We start from the raw sequence: 22730 nt of genomic DNA on the forward strand, positions 1-22730 counted from the left end.
AATGTTTTCTCAAATGACACACTCCAATAATAAATAAACACTTTGCATCTGTTGGCAGATTATTTCAGCACCTTGTTAGCAACAGGTACTTAATTGCTTCTCATTTTCCTGAGATGATTCAATTGCACTAAACCAGGAGAGACAAATTAAATTCAGCTCCACTGAAAGGAGCACTAGCGTGTTCTACAACTAAGTTAAAAATATTTCCTAAGAGGCAGAGGAGTCTTTGATACAAGATATGATACAAGAAAGCTAAATGAACCAACTGCTTAGGTAGCGGGTGTATGCCAAGGAAGGATGCCAAGGTCATGAGAGCGATGGAGCATGAGGGACTTCTTCCTTCTTTAGGGTCCTTCATTTGGGCAGAAACGTTTATAACACCACAGCAAATATTCCATAAAAAGAGGATCAAATCATTCTGAGCTCAGCATTTCTCTTAATGTTCATGAAAACAGAAGCTCTTAATTAAAACTGAGTAAATGTATGGATGTGAGAGTTGAACCATAAAGAAGGCTGAGCATCAAAGAATTGATACTTCCAAATTGTGGTGCTGGAGAAGACTCTTGAAGAGTCCCTGGGACAGCAGGTAGATCAAACCAGTCAATCCTAAAGGAAATCAGTCCTGAACATTCATTGAAAGGACTGTTGCTGAAGCCCAATACTTTGGCCACTTTTTGACTCACTGGAAAAGACCCTGATGCTGGGAAAGATTAAAGACAAACAGAGAAGGGGTCGGCAGAGGATGAGATGGTTAGATAGCATCACTGACTCAAAGGACAAGAATTTGAGCAAACTCAGGGACTGACAGTGGAGGACAGAGGAGCCTGGCATGTTCGGTTTATAGGGTCACAGAGGCTCAGACAAGACAGTGACTAAACAACAACAACAATAAGTGTATATCGAGCACTTATTCACTACCGCTATGCATCTCCCTAAAAGCTGTGAAATACATACATTTCAATATGGTATTATTATCACACATGGAGGATGGAAAGAACCACCCATTATTTCCAAACTTTCTGTTTGCTGTCAATCAAACCTATGTACTCATTCAACAAATACCTACTAAGTGCTTTGCTAATGCCATCCACAAGGCTGAGAGATACAGAATCTCGGGAGGAAGAATAAAGACGTGGTCCCGTTCTAATGGCCCTGCCATCTAGTGATGACTGAGCCTTCCCACTATTCCTCTCCTTCCTTCCTTCTCTATTATTGTCTTTGAATCTCCAGTCTTCCAACCTTTCCTGGTGACCTCAACTTCCTGGAAAGTTATATTATTCTTGTAATTCTCTGCAGTGTATTATCTTCAGCCAAACTGGGAGAGACTATTGACTTCATACCCTCACATGTCTCATCATTAAAGGCAATATCCTTGATTGGGCCACGAGGATCCTGGATTTAGAGAGGTTCATAGAGCATGTAAATGTCTGAACAGAAACTGGCAGGATTCTTTGAAAGCTGCACAATGTATCTTAGGCTTATATGGTTATTGTTTTAATACATATTGTGCATGTCTTCAAAATCAGGGCAATCTGTGCATGTCTTCAAAATCAGGGCAATCTGACTTCTAAAGTCCCTTCATGTGTGTGTGTGTATATATATATATGTTTTGACCCATAAAGAAGTGGGGCTTTGGCCATTTGCTCATTTTGCGTGTCTGGATTCCTCAGTACTTAGTTGTCTAAAGCACAATGGTTTGCTGTTGCTGCCTGCTTACCACTAGGAGGCACTCTCTTTGAGAGGGGTAAGTCACACTGTTTGGACTCGCCCAGGGTCATCTGCCACGGCAGTTCTATCAGGTGGACCCTGATCTTGGCAGCACCCTGGGAGCACCCATCCCAGTAATACAAGGCTGGCTTTCTTGTCTGCCATCTACTAGGAAGTAAGCAAGTTGAGGCCAGAATCCAAGCTTTATTCCCCACTCTATTCAGCAAGTAGCAGAGCACCTTGTACCCTGTAAGTACTTGATAAATATTTGTGGAAAAGTTAACAGGCCCCTAGACAGTAATGGGAGTCTGCACACTAATTTCAATATTAAAAAAAAAGTCAAACTGACCTCAAAAGCTATCTTTGAAATGACTTGCACCTAGCAGAAACCCCGCATTTACCAGTAGCAAGGATTCATGGGCTCATAAAAAAAGGTCAAATGATCTGTTTATGGCTGCTATTACAAAAAAAAACTCAGTGTGATAATATGAGTTGTATCATACTTATCGAAAGATCTAAATGGCTATGTCATGTCCTTGACTAATAAAAATTGTGAAAACAAACTGTTGAAATAAATGCAGTTGATTTCTCCCAGTAGTGGAGAAAAAGGTAGAAATAGGTTGAAAAAGGCTTAGCACTGGAGGCTAGATTTCTAGTCTTGGCTCTGGCCAACTCAGATTTCGCATTTCTCTGAGTAACGGTAACTATGTTGTTGACTGCTAGCCAGAATATTTTTCTCCTATTTACCTACTTATAAAACCCCAATTTTATACAGAGCAGCAATGTGCTCTGTCAAATACTTCAATTTTCCAGCCTCCCTTGCAGCTAGAGGTGATCAAGAGGCTTAGTTTTGATCATGCTGAGTAAGAGTCTATGAAAGTTAGCAAAATGACCTGGCAGGCACTTTTGGCTTTTGTCTGCTCCCTTCTTTAAAACACGTGGAATGCAGATGCAGGGCAGGAGGGCAGTGGCTACACTGTGAGCATGAGGTCACAGCGTGAGATTGAGAACAATCCACTAAAGCATGGATAAGAGAAGAAATCTCAGTCCTTGACTGCACTCAGGTGCCGCCATGACAGTTCTGAATCACATATTCGGTTTTCATTTTTTTATTTACTTATTTATGGCTGTGCTGGGTCTCTGCTGCTGTGAGGACTCTCTCCCTAGTTGTGGTGCGCAGGGGCTACTCTCTAGTTGCCGTGTGCAGGCTTCTCACTGTGGTGGCTTTTCTTGCTGCAGATCACTCACTCTAGGGCATGCAGGCTCAGCAGTTGTGGTTCCCAGGCTCTAGAGCAAGGCTCAGTAGTTTTGGCCCATAGACTTAGTTGTTCCAGGGCATGTGGGACCTTCCCAGACCAGGGATTGAACTTATGTCTCTTGCATTGGTAGGCAGATTCTTTACCACTGAGCCACCAGGGAAAACTCCATATGTTTGTTTTAGATTTCCAGTTACTTACAGCCAAACACATTCTTAAGGGATCCAGAAAAAGAATTAAACTAGAAGGCTCCAAGAGCACGATTCTGAAATTCTATGGCTCTAGATGAAGCTCAATTGGTGCTTATTTGTCAATTACTCTCAACCTCTGCTTTACAACGTGTATAATGCAGGTTCCTTACTGCCTCTTGATCCCTAAAGCACAGAGTCGCTTTACCTTTGTGCTAAGCATTTAAATTAAGTATCATCTATTATCTCGCTTTTGGAAATAGCAAAGACTTAAGGCAGAAACATAAGTTTCAAGAAGACAACTTTTAAGAAATTCTAAAATATCTCTGGTGAGTACTCCAAATAATTCTCAAAAAGAGTTAGGCCCTTTTAAATCATCAGGCAAACCTACAACTCTTACAAAGGGAAGAAAAAAGAAAAATGATCATTTTTCTTCATTATCATGAAGAAGATGAATTGTCATGATTAAATTCTATGGTTGAAATTCTAAGTACTGCTAAAAGAAAGTCTTTGAAAGCCCAATCTTTCCGTTTAAAGGGCACAGTAACTGTACTAATGCATAATAACATAACAAACACCCTTACGGAAACTTAAGCTCTTCTTCACTCAGTAGCGCATTCCACAGTCTTTAACCTCTTCACCTAATTTTAACTACGTAAGTGTTAGTTACTCAGTCGTATCTGACTCTTTGGGACACTACGAACTGTAACACACCAGGCTTCTCTGTCATAGAATTCTCTAGGCAAGAATCCTGGAGTAGGCAGCCATTCCCTTTTTCAGGGAATCTTTCCAACCTGGGATCAAACCTGAGCCTCCTACATCGCAGGCAGATTCTTTACCATCTGAGCCACCAGGTAAGGTGGCAAAGTATTATCCCCCATGAGATGGCTAAACTGAGGTCACAATGTTAAATGATTTATCAAAGCCATAAACAATGACACTATCAGAGAGGGGATTCATTTTAAGAAACCACATGTCCCTACCTTCACAAGGGAAATTGGAAAATTAGATTCCAATTTAAGATTAGAAGATTAGAATAGCATCAACTAAGAAACACCATAGCTTTTAATAAACCTTACTTCATAATCTTGCAAAAGTTTTCTTTGGATGAAAGGCCATGGTTCTTCCTCATCTTGGACATTCCTTATAAAGAAGTGCCATATAAACTATTGTCATATGTCACCCTTAGTCCTTCTGAAGCAGTGAGAATCTGTCAGTTTCAGGGATGGGATGAATATCTCTTATGTACCTTTTATGCACAACTTGCATACTTTTTATTCATTCAGGTAAAATCTGAGCTCAAAACCCACGGTGTGAGAAACAAAATGAAGATATCAAAAGGTGTTTATTAGAGATCCTTCCTCACAGAGGTTTTGTTCTAGAGAAAGAACAAGACGTGTACGTGAACTGACAAAGTAAGACCAAGTTGGTGTAGGGAGTGTGAAGACGTGACGTGAGAGGTTCCCAGAGTCTGCAGATTGAGAGATGATGGCAGCCTGGTTGGAGCTGAGCAGATTTCAGGTAGAAAGTGGTACCCGAATTGGTCTTGGGATGGGCAGTGTGTGGACAGGCAAAGGCAGGAGGACAGCATGATAGCATGAGACTTTCAAAGCCCTGATGAAAATGGGTGACTTAATTGTTTGCCTGACCTGATCATGCCCGTGAGTAGATGATTTCATCTACTCCTAAAATAATATAATTCTCTGAGGTTGAGATTAGATCCTCAATTTATAGATGAGGAACCCATCGCTCAGAGAAGCAAAGCTATGTGCCAGGTTCACACAGCTGGTAAAAGTGGTGGAAATGGGATTCAAACACCAGTCCATTCCACCTCCAACCCTAGCTTCTGTACTTACTCACTCCCCTCAAGGCTCTATTTTTCCTGCCTCAGCTTTGCAATCATCAAAGAGAGGTTTCCTGTGTAAAAGGTGGCCACCAAATTTCTAAACATAGCTAATTTTTGCAGTGAAAAATAGGACCATTGCTTGTTTTCAATGAATTTGGTGAATTCATTGAAATTTGAGGTGGATTTGCTATTCTGTAGCTCTGTTAGCACCCCACTCCAGTACTCTTGCCTGGAAAATCCCATGGATGGAGGAGCCTGGTAGGCTGCAGTCCAGGGGGTCGCTGGGAGTTGGACACGACTGAGTGACTTCACTTTCACTTTTCACTTTAATGCATTGGAGAAGGAAATGGCAACCTACTCCAGTGTTCTTGCCTGGAGAATCCCAGGGACAGAGGAGCCTGGTGGGCTGTCGTTTATGGGGTTGCATAGAGTCGGACACAACTCAAGCGACTTAGCAGCAGCAGCAGCAGCTCTGTTAGCATACCACCTCAGGTCTGGGCACTGGGGTATATTACACAGCTACTGTCTACTGATTGGTGTTTGTCTAGTCGAGGTATTCCCATGAGGAATTTTAAGGAAGGCAGCAGAGGTCTTACAATCTAGGTGCTATCCAGAGGTGACTATACCATGTGACTCTGAATAAGACTACAGTTTACAGCCTCCCCAGTGCCCCAGGATCCTGATAAAGGACACACCTTTCTCTTCTTCCTGGCCTTTTTGAAGTCTGATCATCTATCTGGATTCTCTAATGATTTACCATTTCAGATTGTAGTAAGAGAAAGTGAAAGTGTTAGTCGCTCAGTTGTGTCTGTCTCTTTGCGACTCCATGGACTGTAGCCCGCCAGGTTCCTCTGTCCATGGGGTTCTCCAGGCAAGAATACTGGAATGGGCTTGCCATTTCCTTCTCCAGAGGATCTGCCTGACCCAGGGGTCGAGCCTGGGTCTCCTGCACTGCAGATGGATTCTTTACCATCTGAGTCACCAGGGAAGCCAAGCCTCTCCTTCCAATAAAAAGAACATGTGAGGTTGAATTCTCCTTAATGTGCATGCCACATTTATTCTACACTGGCTCCCTCTGCCAGACTCTCCTTTTTTAAATCCAGCCTTATCTTCCTAAAACATCAACTCTTAGTCCCAGATGTGATGTCATTCCAAGCATTAGCTTTCCAACAAGTTCACAGAAGGAAGAGGGAATATGATACCTATAGAGAGTATGTCTTAAATAACAAGTGTCTAAGCACCAACCTTTAAAAAGGTCTTAGCCCAACAGGGTCTTATGTTAAGCTATCTCAACTCTGTCATGCTGACCACAAAGATGCCGCTGAAGTATTTCATACCAACTACCCCACTTCCCTTCACCAGACCACTAAGTTGGGCAGGATGTAATAAGAATGGGTTCCTGAGAAGATTTCCCAGAAAGGAGACCTGAGGATGCTGTGAACCATATTAAAGTCTGGTGAAAAAATTCTTTGGAATTCCATAATTGTTCCATAATTCTTAAATTGGGCATCTCTTTCTCTTTTCCTTATAAACAATTCCATGAGTATGAACAGAAGACCAAAATTCACAGTTCTGTAGAATAAGAAGGTCCCCTCTGGTTCAACTCAGTGTGGATCATTTTAGCAAATGTGATTAACTGTTTAGCAAGAAGAAGCTCCCAATCATGGCACTTATGGGTAAGTGCTAGAATCATTTCTAGATCTATAGTTTTAAGGCAAGACATACAGAAAGCATTCAGTATTTACTGAATAAATGATAACATACGCACATTGCCTTATACCCCTCAGAGTCTCTACAAATATTGTTTTATTGCAGTTTCTGTGTAAGAATGTGAGGTTGGGAGAAAAAAAAATTCCTTCAACAGTACTGCTGCTGCTGCTGCTAAGTTGCTTCAGTCGTGTCCGACTCTGTGCGACCCCAGAGACGTCAGCCCACCAGGCTCCCCCGTCCCTGGGATTCTCCAGGCAAGAACATTGGAGTGGGTTGCCATTTCCTTCTCCAATGCATGAAAGTGAAAAGTGAAAGTGAAGTCGCTCAGTCGTGTCTGACTCTTAGCGACCCTACGGACTGCAGCCCACCAGGCTCCTCTGTCCATGGGATTTTCCAGGCAAGAGTGCTGGAGTGGGGTGCCATTACTACTGTCCCCATTTTATTGGAGAGGACATTAAAAAATTCAGACAATAAGCAGAAATGGAAAGAGGCAACTTAACAAACTACCCTGATTGCTGGTGCTGCTGCTTCCTAATCCTGGTGTACCAGGAGTCTTTTCTTCACTTGCAATGCCCTCCATTCATCTAAATGACTTTTAAGATTTGACTTCGACAATATCTACCCTTTGAAGGTTCTTTAGGTGATATAAAGTGAAAGGTGTGCATTCCACAACATATTCTAAATGCTTATTTTTCTGTACTGGACAATACGCTCTATGAGGACAGGAACCACTGAATACCCAGTGTCTGCCCAGTGACAAGCACTCAGTAAATCCTTGATTGATGATGAAGGAACCTCCACAGTTCCTTCCAGAGTTTCCTACAGAAACCTCTGCTTTTAAGATCCATGTAGCATTTAGAACATGTCAGCCTGATCATAAAAAGATGAGAAACATACAGGCCTTATCTCCCTGAGACCAAAAATCTTCTGACTAAATCTTCATATCTCTTACCTCCCACCACAGTTTCAATGCTTAAGGAATGCTGACAACGAGAATAATATCATCACACTGCCCCATTCGAAGAGATTCATTCTGGGAGCACATAATTCCATTCAGATGCAAGGTTTTCAAATTGGGGGGAGGGTAATGCACGTATTTTTCACTCTTACACACAAGTGAAATAATTAGAACACTTAAGAAAGTTCCATCAACGATCACAAGACCTTTAAAGATGGGGCAAGTGAGCTTTCATAATTGTGGATAGAGACACTGCTTCATATAATAGTCAAAATACTTATTTTCTTCAAGGTGATTTCTACACATGTACATTGGCCAGCCCTCTAAACTGCTATATTTCCCTGAGATGTACACAGAGTATTCATAAAGGGATTCAGATTTGTGGGACTCACATTGAGATTAATGCAAGAAATACCAGTTTCTCCAGGCGTATGTCAAAGTAGACAAGAGACCATAACTTTCTAGGATGTTTTATGATAGCAGCTGGTAGATCACAAACTTACCTAAACAAAAATCTGATGGAAGAAAGCAAACGTGGTTACAATTATTCATACTCCTACTGTGGGAGTTTCATAAACAAACTAATAAATATTTTCATCTTGCAACAAGATCAAGTTAAGTGATTTGCTGACATTCTCTTGAGGTTTAAAGCTTGTCTTTAATGTGAAATACAAATCATATTTCTTGTGGACACATTTTAATAATAAACTTAAAAGCACACGAGACAAAAATAATGAAAACATTGCAATGAAAACCAGACAAACTATCTACCACTTCAAAAGGAGTGAATGAAGACGGCTCGTCAACACGGTGATGCAAACAACCTGAATGCAAAATGCCACATATTGAAATCAGGTTTCAAGAAAGGGGGTGAGAGAATGAAAATAAACTCACCTAACACACACATACACCCACACCCACACACACAGGCACATACAAGTGCCCCTCTCATACAATTTCTAAGATAAGGAAGTGTTAGTTGCTCATTAGTATCCAACTCTTTGTGACCCCATGGACTGTGGCCACAAGGTTCCTCTGTCCATGGAATTCTCCAGATAAGAATACTGGAGTGGGTAGCCACTCCCTTCTCCAGAGGATCTTCCCAACTCAGGGATCTCCCAGATAGCAGGCAGATTCTTTACCATCTGAGCCACCAGGAAAGCCCTTAAGACAGATTTGATTTTGGTTAATTCAAATTACCTCCCACCTCTTTGCAACATCCCACCAGCAAAAAAAGAGGTAAGGATCAGGGTTTGATACCAAATCTCTTGGGTCCCTACAATTCCAAAGCAGTCCCCGAGGATAAGAAACTGGAACACTCACTTCCTTCAGAACTACTCTGGGGGAGTCCTCATTGTCTCTCATTTGACTACTCTCGTTCCAAGGTCATGAACTAAGCACAATCAAGGGTGCCGGTGGAGCAGCTCACCTCTGGGTCCTGTAATGACGGGTCGGTGATGCTGTGTGAATGCCGTTCCCAGGGAGGAGGTCTGTGAAGGGGAGGGGCTGCTGAAACCAGACTTCTCCGACTTCTTCAGTGTGGTTGGAGATGGCATTCCTGGCAGGAAGGATGAATGGATAAGCACACTTAAGTCACGGAACACAGCTTATGCAACCTACAAGATCAAACTTAAAAGAATTAAAAAAAGAAATCTACCTGCGAATGGAAAAGTTATTTTGAATTGGTTTGAATTTGTCATAGAAACAAACAGGTAACGGAAGGGTCCCCTGATGTCAGCAGATAGTTGATTTTAACTTACTCTCCTAAATCACAGCCCATTTGAGGGCTTCTGATCTCTAATTATGGAACACCACTTTCCCAGTGCTTCCTGAAAGTTGTTGTCTGGGCCAGAGGCCTCTGGGACCATTCATAGAGAAGGCTATAGAAGCATATGAGGATTCGTATGCAATCATTTCATCTTGCCCATTACTTTACTTCAGTGCCAAGGCACATTTTATACAATTTAGCTGTTTTAACATTTAAATAACCCTCAACAATGGTAACTCAGTTGTTCACCCAGTGAATAATTTATAGTAGAAAAAAAGAAAAGGTAAAAGTTAAACAATAAAAATTAAATGCTTAAAGATGTCATAGCCAATGCAAATAATATTGTAAAAGAATAATGACAATGGAAAGGTATTTAATGACACAGGATAAAGACATAGCAGGCCATTAAAAAATGGGATATTACACTGTGATGCCATTTTAAAATGTATTTCTATGTACAGAGAAAGAACTGCAAAGAAATATGCATAAACTATAATAGCAGTTCTCTTTGCATGTCGGATTTGAGTGATTATCCCTGCTTTTTTCTGCTTTTTTTTTTTCTATGACGAACATATATTACTTTATTTTAAGAATATATAATAAAAGTTTGTTTTTAAAAATAGTATTTCCACTATAGTCTAAGCTTTTCATAGCATTTCCAGCATAGCAAATGCTCTAGGAAGAAAATCATGCAAAAATTGTCCCCTGTAATTACTGCATGTGTAATGTTCTCAGCAACCACACTGACACACACAACTAGAGGCATCTATCAGTTTGGTAGGGTGCCAATTAAAACCATGAAAACTTGGATGTAAAAATAAAGGAAATGATTCCTAGTCTCCACATCACGGGACAAATTTGGGCTCTTTTAAATTTGCAGTACAAAATTGGTCTGATTTCATGTCAAAGAACCAAATCTCATTTCACTTATATATTTATTGTATTGTGCTCTGTCTATGGCCAGAGAATTATTTGGATGACCTGGAAAAATAAATAATAAAAATAATAATGATAATAGCATGTAACTGTTATCAAGTAGTTGCTAAGTATCATTACTATTCTAAGCGCTTTGTAAGTATAGATCTGTTCAGAAACTTAGCTAGTTTGGCCAATGTCTAAACGTGTCCTTATTTCTGACCACAGATTTCCTTAATGAGATTCTACAAGACAACCTTCAAGTGTCACTACAGATTCTGTAAGAACAGAGACCAGGCCTGCCTCTATTTTCAGGCTATCTGACAAACAGGCTAGAACATACCAAGTGGCCTGAAAAGATATGTAAACTATTAACACTTTTACAGTTCTCACCTTTATCTGTGCCTTTACTAAGAGATGCCTGGGCAGAGCCAGACTTGGGGCTTTAACCCCAGGAAAGAAACAAACTGCAAACTGTAAGTAAATCTGCATAGACAGACAAAGACAACATGAAGCGGTGTGTGATTTTCACACAAACTAGACAAATCAGGATCAGAGCCATTCTAGATCAATATCTACGTGACTTGAATTAGAAACAAGTCACTAAGTGACTTTAGCTATATTTGTTTGCTCGCTGAATCAGTAACCAAAGTCATGTCATGCCAATGTCCTAACATCATTAGGATGAATTGAGATTTTGGGTTAACGTTCACTGCAAGTAACCTAACCTAAGGTATCGTCATGAGAAGAGATTTCAAATTTAAAAATAAAAGGAAAGAAATACAAAGCTCCAAATGTAAACAAATCTCCCAATTCATTCAAACTTCTTCTGTGCAAACACATTTTAAGGCTTCCAACCAGTCCACTGATTTAAACTCAGCCAAATGCCTGAACTATGTGTCATAGAGCAGAAATAGAATAGAAAATGAAAATGTCAAAACTTTTAAGATGGCAGGATTTTTTTCAGATGATGGAATTGATGAAATGCAGTATCTGAACTAATCTTATTAAAGAAAGCAAATGGTTTGACTCAAGGAAAAGCTGTCATTTCTTTGAAAAGTTCATGTTTTTCCAACCCATGCCATTCTAAGTAGGGCAGAAACGCTGACATGCTTTAAACCCACCAGTTCCACTCTTAAAAGGGGGAGGGAAATTATATTTAGATGATACACATCAAGATGATGAAGGTGGTAAATGGATTCAAAATGATCAAAATTCAAATCCTCTTTAAAAGGGTTAAACTGAGAAGAAATACTGTGTGTACACGAAGAACAAGCCAAACTCTGTATAATCTTCTAAATTTATCACAGCCAAGTAATATGAACCCCGAGACTGTCATGAATTTCAAAATTACTTTATGTTTTCAATTTTTAAAGACTCATATTGAGCACTTTTCCTTATTATATACTTTAATATTTTCTCCATATACATAATGTATGTTTTGGTTAATTTGCTCTGTATACTTAATTGACCAAATGAAGTTTCAAAATGCTAGTCAACTGATTTCTGTTTAAAGCTAGACAACATTAATCCTAGCTTTTCTCTCTGAAATCAAATTTGGTTTCTGTATGTTATGTTAAAAATAAACCCCTTGTTAAAATTTCTTTTACCAAATAGCTATACAACTGTTATACAATTACTGCACAGATGAATGACTGATTGGCTTTCTCTTAATGAGTCAAAACTTTCATTTCAATATATTTTTTAGAAGTATCAGATTTTTTAAAAAAGATGATGATGTAATGCTACACATTTTTCTGGAACAAACAAAATATTACTTCAAAGTTCTTTTTGATATGTAAAAATAAAGAAGTCTAGCTGGATTTAGAAAAGGCAGAGGAACCAGAGATCAAATTGCCAACATCCACTGGATCATCAAAAAAGCAACAGAGTTCCAGAAAAACATCTATTTCTACATTATTGACTATGCCAAAGCCTTTGACTGTGTGGATCACAATAAACTGTGGACAATTCTGAAAGAGATGGGAATATCAGACTACCTGATCTGCCTCTTGAGAAATTTGTATGCAGGTCAGGAAGCAACAGTTAGAACTGGATATGGAACAACAGACTGGTTCCAAATAGGAAAAGGAGTACGTCAAGGCTGTATATTGTCACCCTGCTTATTTAACTTATATGCAGAGTACATCATGAGAAACACTGGGCTGGAAGAAGCACAAGCTGGAATCAAGATTGCTGGGAGAAATCTCAATAACCTCAGATATGCAGATGACACCACCCTTATGGCAGAAAGTGAAGAAGAACTAAAAAGCCTCTTGATGAAAGTGAAAGAGGAGAGTGAAAAAGTTGGCTTAATGCTCAACATTCAGAAAACTAAGATCATGGCATCTGGTCCCATCACTTCATGGCAAATAGATGGGGAAACGGTGGAAACATTGGCTGACTTTAATTTGGGGAGCTCCAAAATCACTGCAGATGGTGATTGCAGCCATGAAATTAAAAGACGCTTACTGCTTGGAAGGAAAGTTATGACCAACCTAGATAGCATATTCAAAAGCAGAGACATTACTTTGTCAACAAAGGTCCATCTAGTCAAGGCTATGGTTTTTCCAGTAGTCATGTATGGATGTGAGAGTTGGACTATAAAGAAAGCTGAGCGCCGAAGAATTGATGCTTTTGAAGTGTGGTGTTGGAGAAGACTCTTGAGAGTCCCTTGGACTGCAAGGAGATCCAACCAGTCCATTCTGAAGGATATCAGTCCTGGGTGTTCATTGGTAGGACTGATGTTGAAGCTGAAACTCCAATACTTTGGCCACCTCAAGCGAAGAACTGGCTCATTGGAAAAGACCCTGATGCTGGGAAAGATTGAGGGCAGGAGGAAATGAGGATGACAGAGGATGAGATGGTTGGATGGCATCAAAGACTCAATGGACATGGGTTTGGGTGGACTCCAGGAGTTGGTGATGGACAGGGAGGCCTGGTGTGCTGTAGTTCATGGGGTCGCAAAGAGTCGGACACAACTGAGCGTCTGAACTGAACTAAGCCTGACTTTATCAGGTGAGTCCTTCAAAAGAAGGATTAGAAGTCAGAGAGAGTCTCCTGCTTACTTTGAAAAAATAAGCTGCCACATGGTAAAAACGACCTGTGAGAGGCCCACATGACAAGGACCTGTAGGTACCTCGAGGGGCTAAGCAGGGCTGTTACTGACAGAGGGCTTTAAGGAAGCTAAAACCTTAGTCTTAAAGCTGCAAGGAATAGAATTCTGCCAAATCATGTGTTGGGATTGATGTATATAAAATACCAGGTGTAAAAAATAGATAGCAAATGGAAACCTGTTATAAAGCACAGGAAGCTCAGCTCAGGGCTCTGTGATGACCTAGAGAGGGTGGAATGGGCAGTGTGGGTGGGAAGTTCAAGAGGGAGGGATCTATGTACACATATGGCTGGTTCACTTCATTGCACAGCAGAAACTAACACAACATTGCAAAGCAATTAAAAAGAAAAAAATACTTTCTCCCCCCCACCCCCATCCCGGAGAAAACCCTAAGCGAAAGGACTTTGGCCTGGAAAAAATTTTGATTGTAGTCTTGTGAGTCCCTGAGTAAAGGAACCAGCTAAGCAGCGTTCAGACTCTTGACCCATGGAAACTGTGAGATAATAAATGTGTGATGCGTTAAGCTAAACTTGTGGTAATTTGTTATACAGCATTAGCAGACGAACATGATATTAAAATATAAGACTTGTTGACCCTAGTAATACGTATATTAAAGATGCCTGGTGTAAGTCATTTCAGTCGTGTCCGACTCTTTGCGACCTCATGGACTGTAGCCAGCCAGGCCCCTCTGTCTGTGGGACTCTTCAGTCAAGAATACTGGAGGTTTCCATGCCCTCCTCCAGGGGATCTTCCGACCCAGGGATGGAACCCGCATGTCTTACATCTCCTGCATTGGCAAGTGGGTTCTTTAACACTAGCGCCACCTGCAAAGCCCATTAAAGATGCTTACTATGCACTAACTAATCTCTAGAAATCCAGAAGTTTTCAATATTTTTAATGTCTGTTCTAGTAATGAGGTTTTCTACTAGCCTACGCTCACCCAGAGAAAATGGTTAAGACATCTTCTTAGGAAAGGGGCTTAAAGTTATTTCTAGTGGTGTAAGCACTTTGGAAAATTTATATTTTCTCCTGATTATTTCAAGAAATAACAATAATAAAATGTGATCAAATGATATGAAGAAACTCAAAATAATTCTTGAGGTCTCTTATAACAAATCAAGAGTTTTGGGGGGGGTAACTTTTTGCTGCAAACTGAAATCAAAAAAGAATATACAGGGGAAAAATCATAATCAATATTAACTCCCCCTCTCTCCTGAGTCATGAGATTACCACACACTTTGACCAAGAATTTTATAGTGACAAGAAGCAAATACTACAGGAATGAGAAGAAAGTATAATAATGCTGTTCTTTGCTTGAGAAAGCTTCTAAAATGAGATATTTTTGAGTCAAGGAGCTATAACATTAGTGGGAAAGGGGGAAGAAAGAGAGATCACAATAACCTATAATTATTCCACTGACAATAGAACAACATGCTAGATTTTAAAAGGAGGCAAAAAGTCCAGGTTAGTGCTTAATTTGTTAGAGTACTTAGTCAAAAATCCAACTGTCCTGTGAAACTTATCCCTGTTTAATGTTGTTCAAGACAGCACGACCTTATCTTGTCTGTCGTTGGAGCTTGGGTGATGTAGTTCCAGTTGTCAGAGAAGATTTAACTGGTATATGTTTCTTTCTTCAAAGTATTAAAGTTGAGAACAGAAAAGTTAGGGGACTTCACTAGAGGTTCAGTAGTTAAAATTTCGTGGTCCTCCTGTAGGGGACAAGGGTTTGATCCCTGGTCAGGGAACTAAATCCCAGATGCCACATGGCCCGGCCAAAAAAAAAAAAAGGAAAGAAAGGTTAGTTTTAATACTGTTCATTTAGACTCACAATCTGTTTGGGAGAAGCTCTGGAAACCGACAAACTCTGCACTTTCAATTTAAAATCCAACATATAAGCCGGTTAGAGAGGACCACTAAATGCTGCTTAAGTTCGGTTGTTCATGTTTGACTTCAGACATTCTCCTGTTTGCTATCATGATCGAATTCCCAACAACCTATCTTTACTGCTTTACCAGAACAACTATTATACTAAATCTAAAGGCTATTAGAAGCCTTCATCCACCAAGGAGCCTCAAGAGAGCCAGAAGGCAGCTAAAAAGATGCCATCAAATTCCTACATATTGATCATTTCCAAAAATCAGGCTGAGAATAATAAAAGCCACAAATGACAGAGTCCTGCTATGTGCCCTGTACTTACAAATCCTTATGTCTGAGTCTCAGAATGGTAGGTATTATTATCCTACCTACCTATAACTTAGTGTCACAGAAAGTAGGTATCAAGGATATCAAGCAACTCGCTCAAGATCATACAGCCATTCTTTTCTGTACACCTGTAACTAGCACGTCACTGTTAATCAACCACACTGCAATATAAAATGAAAATTAAAAGATACAGCCATTAAGTGATCATTCTGACCCAGGTCTCTCAGGTTCTGAAGCTTGTATTATTTTGTTAAATATCATACTCCCTCCTGTAGTTTCCCTTGCACACTATAAAAACAGTGTCCTATTTAAGGCAACAAAATATAGTTGAACTTTCTGATATCCAAAGAAAAGTGATTATCAACTGCAAAAGAATATGCAAAATATTAAAATGACTCTGAAGTACAACATTAAGAATCATCTTGTCTTATATACCAGAGGTTTTACTTGGCCTTAGTAGGAATCAGTTAGGATTTTATTAAACATCCTGAATATATTACCAGTAATTCTAACACAGAACCTCCAAAAGAAAAATATCACCTAGACTTAGAAGTCTTCTAATAGATAATAGATGTTAAGTTCTAAAACAGCAAATATATACACATTAATATATACAACAGGCCTCTTTTCTATTCAACACCTTGTTTTCTCAATAGCCTCCTGCAGACATTAGCAGAAAGGATCACAATTCTTCTTTTAAGAGTCATTGATAAACTCCAAGCCTAGTCTGTATGATAATGCAGAAATACCTCACTTAATCAAAAGTATGTGGCTAACACACACAATTATTTAAAATTCAGTAAGTCTTGACATCAAGGGAGACCTCTGAGCTACTAACATTGGTGTCAAAGCAGGTAACTAAGTAGAGGCATTTCACTCATAGGAAAGTGCAGCTTTACAGAAACTAAGAGAAGTATTTCAAGAAGACAGTTGTGACGGAGTGAGGTGAGTGCTGTTGAGAGGTCAAGCATAATGAGAATAAACGAGCTCTGTGAGAGTAAGGAGCATGGAAGATGGGTTAGAATGGTCTGCAAAAATCAACAGGAAGGGAAGAAGCAGGGCAATCGGTATAGTCAATTCTCATGAAACTAGTTTGTAAAGGGAAGCAGACAATTAGGGTAGTAGCTTTAGGGAGAAGGGTGGAAGCAGTGGGAGACAGTAAAGCATGCTGGCCTACTGATGGAAGTGTCCAGCAGGTGGGCAGAAGGCCGTGGCTTGGTGGGAGGATAACTGAGCGAGCGAAGTCCCAGAGAGGGTGAGAAGCCACAGATTAGTACGTGGAAGAGCAAGCCAGGATTTGGACCGAGCTAGCCAAAGCCCTTCCTCCCTTCAGTATACTATTTCACCCAGGTGCCCACTTCTGAAAAAAGTTCTCATTACTGCTACAAACCAATCACAGGCTGGTTTAAAACAGAGCTTATTAATGGTACGTAAACATTTTTCTCCAGCCTAAATAACATGCTAACTGCCGTCCTGACTGTTCTCTCTACATTCGGGTCTTCAGATTCCCTTCTACCTCCAGGTCTCAGTGTGGGGTATGGATACACCAGTCATGGCCGTCAGACTAACGTTGTCGGCATAAACTGCAGTGCCATTTCTCAAGCACCAAACAAAAGCTGAGGACCAGCACTCTATCTCGCAAGTCACCTACCACCAGCAGATTTATGCCCAGACGCTCAGCTTCTAGATGCAGAGCACTGTCCCAGTCTCTAGCCCCCCAAGCAAGAACAGAACCATTCTAGGGCCATTTCAGCTAGACTTTATATGAGATCATCTCCAAGTGTGATGCTAAATAAAGACTGTGATTGGATAGATTAATCCCACAGTCAAAGGACCATCCTGTTTTGTGGCTATCAACACATGCTGTGTGATAGGAGGAGTTAGTTCAAGATACTGTATTCACCCTAGATTTGTGTCCTAATGGTAAAACCCATTAGGGTTCATTCTAAAGTAATTTAGTATGATTAACACACTCAACAATACAAAAAGGTAAAACATTCAGACTGTTTTGACTTTTAACATTTTTCAGTGAATAAAAATGTTTTAAAATCATTTTTATGATGGAGAGAATAAAATGAAAGTTAATACAGCTTCTGAGGTGTATCCTCCTTGTTCTATATGCAACCATTTAAAATGAGCTAAAAGGACCTCCCCCCAAAGAATTATCACATCATAAAGAAGTTCAGGTAATTTAAAAGGCTTGGACACAAATGATTTCTTCAATTTAGAAAAAAATGGGAGAATGGAGTAAAAAATTATATGGATAATTCAGGAGAAAAGAAATGATGAGTTCGCTAATGTATTCCAAATGTTCACTTGTTGAGTGAAAATTTACAACCACAGAAAGTGAAGGATACACACAAGGAAACTGCTAAGTCACTTCAGTCATGTCCGACTCTGTGCGACCCCATAGACGGCAGCCCACCAGGCTCCGCCGTCCCTGGGATTCTCCAGGCAAGAACACTGGAGTGGGGTGCCATTTCCTTCTCCAATATGTGAAAGTGAAAATGAAAGTGAAGTCGCTCAGTCGTGTCCGACTCTTAGCGACCCCATGGACTGCAGCCTACCAGGCTCCTCCGTCCATGGGATTTGCCAGGCAAGAGTACCGGAGTGGGGTGCCATTGCCTTCTCCGCACAAGGAAACTACCATACAAAAAAAAATCTGGTTCCTGAGCCAACAATAAAGTCTCATGACTTCTGAGATTTCCTTTCCTTTCAGGGTAAATACAGACACCCCACTGTCAGGATGCTGCTGTTGTTCGGTTGCTCAGTCATGTCCGACTCCTTGTGACCCCATGGACTGCATCACGCCAGGCGCCCCGTCCTTCACTATCTCTCAGAGTTTGCTCAAACTCATGTTCATTAAGTCAATGATGCCATCCAAACATCTCATCCTCTGTAGCCACCTTCTCCTGCCCTCAATCTTTCCCAGCATCAGGATCTTTTTCAATGAGTCAGCTATTGCATTTCATATACTTACAAGTTGGAGATTCCCTACCCATCCTATCTTCTCCCTAACCATCTCACCCTCTCCCATGTATTCAGGGAAGGATTGATTTTGGCTCAACACAGCACTCACACACATTCACAGAGGACTGAGAATGAAAAAGAAATTACTGAGAAAACTAAACTATTTTCTTTGCATGAAAAAATAGTACAATATAGCATAATGTTTTATTCATTCTGCCTAGATACCCAGATGAAAAGTTAAAAACTCAATCATACATATGTTTAGTTTATATCTGCTCTGTCCAATATGGTAGCTACTAGCCACATGTGGTTACTTAAATTTAAATTAATTAAAATTAAATGAATTAAAAACTTCAGTGGCTCAGCACAGCCACATTTCAAGTGCTCAATGGCCTTGTTTGGCTAGCTGTTACAGTATTGGACAGTGCAGAGTTAGAACATGTTGCATCACTGCACACAGTTCCATTCGACAGCTTTGGTCTATATGCCACCAAATAATCTTTTAGATTTTTGGTCCTGCTGTAGAACAGCAGATAAATCTTACTTTGATATATTTTATCAGCATGTTTAACCCTCTTTTAAGTTGTAAAAGCAAAGCACATGCACTATACATGAATTGTATAAAGGGAAATAAAAAAAAACAAACAAACGCCTTTTCCTCTTTATCGTCAACAAGCTGAGGGTAAGCCAGTGCTCAAACTTGGTAAATAACCTTTTAGAGACTTTTCTCCACTCACAATATTCATTTAGAAGATGTGGAGTTAAGTGTTTATCAAAATATGTTCACTCTGTCAGTTAAAACATGATTGAAAGCTTGGAGTTTAAGGTGCCTGCTGGTAGAATTTAATTTGTAAGAGATGCACAGTCTGTGACATTCCCTGCTTGGGCTATGCCTACACTGGGAATCTATTAAGTCCTAATGTTCCTTGGTTACAAGCAGAGCACCCATCATTTTACTTAAAATCTGAAAACTGATGTGAACATTTCATAAGGGAAAAAGGAAATATAATTTTAGGTCTCTTCAAATTGCTTGAACTGTGAAATCAAGTAATGAATGCTAGAAAAGGTTCTGTCAGCTAGAATATCAGCTTAGTGTAGTCAGCCTTTTCTTGCTAAACCTTATTATGGCAAAGCATTTGATTTTTCATCTCTGCACTCTGTTCATCTCCACAAATAAACTACTTTGACCTCCACCTGTTATGTTACTTAGTGAAATCTGCCTGCCATCCTTCAATAACCCTATTCTTTGCCTTCAAAGGCCTTTGAGTCGTCGACAAAGTGGGGAGGTAGAGCCGTGCAATGAACTGAGTGGATAGCACTTTGTAACTATGTGGTAGTTCATAGCTCAGGACACAAGCCACAGGGCAAAAGGAAATGGATTTTTTTTTTTTAAGCTATGCCTGGGGATGCTGGAAGGGGGCAATACATTTAATCATTTTAACATTAAAAATTTTCACAGAAACATGCTCTCTTTTGAGTTCTTATTTAAGGCAGAAAACTGGCTTCCTCCTCATAAGAAGACCTCTCTCAAAAAGAGTCATACCTTCATTTCAGAGAGATAAGCCAACAGGTCATTTCAAAGCTTAAAAATACTTAAGCAGGTTTATGATTCTGACAGTTGGCAAAACAAAATGAACTGCTAACCTCAAATGCAGCTTTGTGGATACAAAAGGCCCAGATCATTGTTAAAAACTACTAAAACAAACAAAAACATAAAATCAAAAGGAAATAGCTGCGTACAACGACATGAGCTGTTTTCTGAAGCAAAATGACATATCAGAAGAGAGGATTCTGTGTAAAGTTGCACTTCTGATGAATGCTACATTCAACAGACAAGATGGTGTCTGTCTAATTACACTGAACACTTATCAGAGCGGGATTAGCAGGATGTTTCTGCTCACTGTCACTCTTTGTGACAACGTAATGATAGATCCGTTTACTTAGGAGTGCAATTATTAAAAACCGTGCTGTTTTCTTAACTGTCTTCATATCTTGGAAATATTTTATTAAAAATTACTTATCTGACATAAAGGGTAAATGCTTGGCAAAGCTTTTCATATCAATTAAGTAAATGAGTAAGTTCCATTCAGTCACAGTCTTTGTTGAGCATCTTATGCAAGTTTGTGGAAACTTGATCACTATAACAATTTTATATTGGAGTTAATGATTCACCCATTTTTCGCCTTGTCTTATTTGTCCAAATCCTGAAGTTTGGTTTTCACTGAAACTAAAAACTGCTCATGGCCGACATTTTCTCTGGAGTCATGATTTAGCACTTCTCCTTCATATTCACACCTTTTTTTGGAACCCCACACAAGAATCCAATTTTATACAGACAACTCTCCATGGGCCAATCAGAATGGGATGCTAGCAAGATACCATCTTCTGCATCTTTTTCTACTTGAATAATTCACTTTATCCAGTGCCTATTAGGAAAAGGTCTTCATGCACGATAAAACCAAGAAAGCAAACCACACTGGACTCTACAAGTAGGCTGGCTACCTCCCAAGCCAAAGGACTATTTCCATACGTATTTAAACAGACAAACCTAGGTTCCTCTCTCTCTCTCTCTCTTTTTTGATTCCAGTTACCAACCCTCAAATACTAACTGTCACCAACTGAATGTGAAAAACAACCAAATATATGTACTGAGGGTAAGTTGATGAACCCCTCCCACAGGGAGAGTTTATTTCTCAGGCTTTGGTCAACTTAAGACAACTATCAATTAGTCCAAGTGGAAGATAATGACATTTATAACAACTTTTCTCTGCAAAAGTCTCCAAATGTGTGGCTAGGATAGAAATTTATGTGACCCAATATAATAATTATGTGTTATAAAGATTTTTTTTTAAACTAAAGGCATGTTAAGGCTTCAATGCCAATGGACAAACTCATGAAAATATCAAGCACATCAAAAGGAGAAAAATGACCAGTTAAGTCTTTTGAGGATACAATTTCATTTCTAAAGGAAAAAAGAAATCACCCACTGGCAAAAAGAACTCTTAAAATTAGAAGCAGGTGTCTTTGCTATGAAGTGATAAATATCAAAGAATAGCTGGCCCTGAAAAGTATTCTTATGCATCCCATATTACTTTTAATCTTCACACGTGTATTTTGACATTAGAACATGAAGTGCTGCTTATGCAAGTCCCTAAAGTGTGTTAACACATGAGGGACACTGCACAGCCATTTTGATAAACTGTTTCTTCGCTCAGGTTCATGAAATGGCTGAAAGGCAGACTGCGGATTCTAATGGGCCTTAAGTCATAAGTAATCATGATATCCTAGAATGCATTCATCTTGGAAGCTCGTCACAGTGAAGTGATTTCAGGGTCGACAACTAACACTGCAGAATCGTCTGGTGCTGCAGAGGACACTTCGGATTAGAAATGGATATTGGGTTGCCATTCCTTGAAAGTCTAATGACTTGAGTGTGTTTCCAAGGATGCAAATGAAAAAAACTTCACCTCTCCTTAGATACAAAGTGGAAAATCCCTAGAGGTTGGCATGTTCCTTCCAAATGAGGGACAATGAGATGTTTCGAACACATTAAAATGTGGAGGATCATCTGAATGGACATTTGCAGCTGTCTGTGAAGCCTGTCTCCATTGTGGCTGGGGGTGCTCGACCACAGCACAGAGTCCCCCACTCCAAACAGACCCAGAGAACAGGGAACCAAAGTAACCCAGGATTTAAAAATCCAAATGTTTCAGAGTGGGGGTTTAATTGTTGCAAAAGGGAGATCAGTAATACTTTGAAGAGGCATGCTGAATAACTGTATTTATTCAGTTATTCTATCAGGGTTTAATATTTCATCAAATTAAAGAGATGCTTTGAAATCAAATGATTTTTTTTTTATTTTTACTCCTGAAGTTTTCTCCTGTCCTAGAGACATACTTTGTGTCTCGGTACAGGAGAGAACACTCTCCACTTTTAGTACCTACTGATTTACTACGTCAATGTGAACATTTCTTATCATCTTCAAGGATGTAACTCACCCATCATCCCCAAAAGGGTGCCATGTCTTTGACTAATTGATGAGCTTACGATGTGTTTGAAATCCATGGATAGATAGAGTTGGATAAATAGGCATTA

At 39.8% G+C, this 22730-nt stretch overlaps 1 protein-coding gene across 4 annotated transcripts in view; it reads right to left on the reverse strand.

Annotated features, from left to right (window-relative positions):
• NFIA (nuclear factor I A) overlaps positions 1-22730 on the reverse strand; it is a 405480-nt gene that overhangs the window by 82441 nt on the left and 300309 nt on the right. For all 4 annotated transcript variants that reach the window (XM_025289454.3, XM_025289453.3, XM_006055921.4 and 1 more), the window contains exon 7: positions 9095-9223. In XM_025289454.3, coding sequence (XP_025145239.1) covers positions 9095-9223 — 129 coding nt within the window. The remainder of the gene's footprint in view (positions 1-9094; positions 9224-22730) is intronic.

Source organism: Bubalus bubalis, chromosome 6 (assembly GCF_019923935.1).
Source record: "Bubalus bubalis isolate 160015118507 breed Murrah chromosome 6, NDDB_SH_1, whole genome shotgun sequence".
Classification (NCBI taxonomy): Eukaryota; Metazoa; Chordata; class Mammalia; order Artiodactyla; family Bovidae; genus Bubalus; species Bubalus bubalis.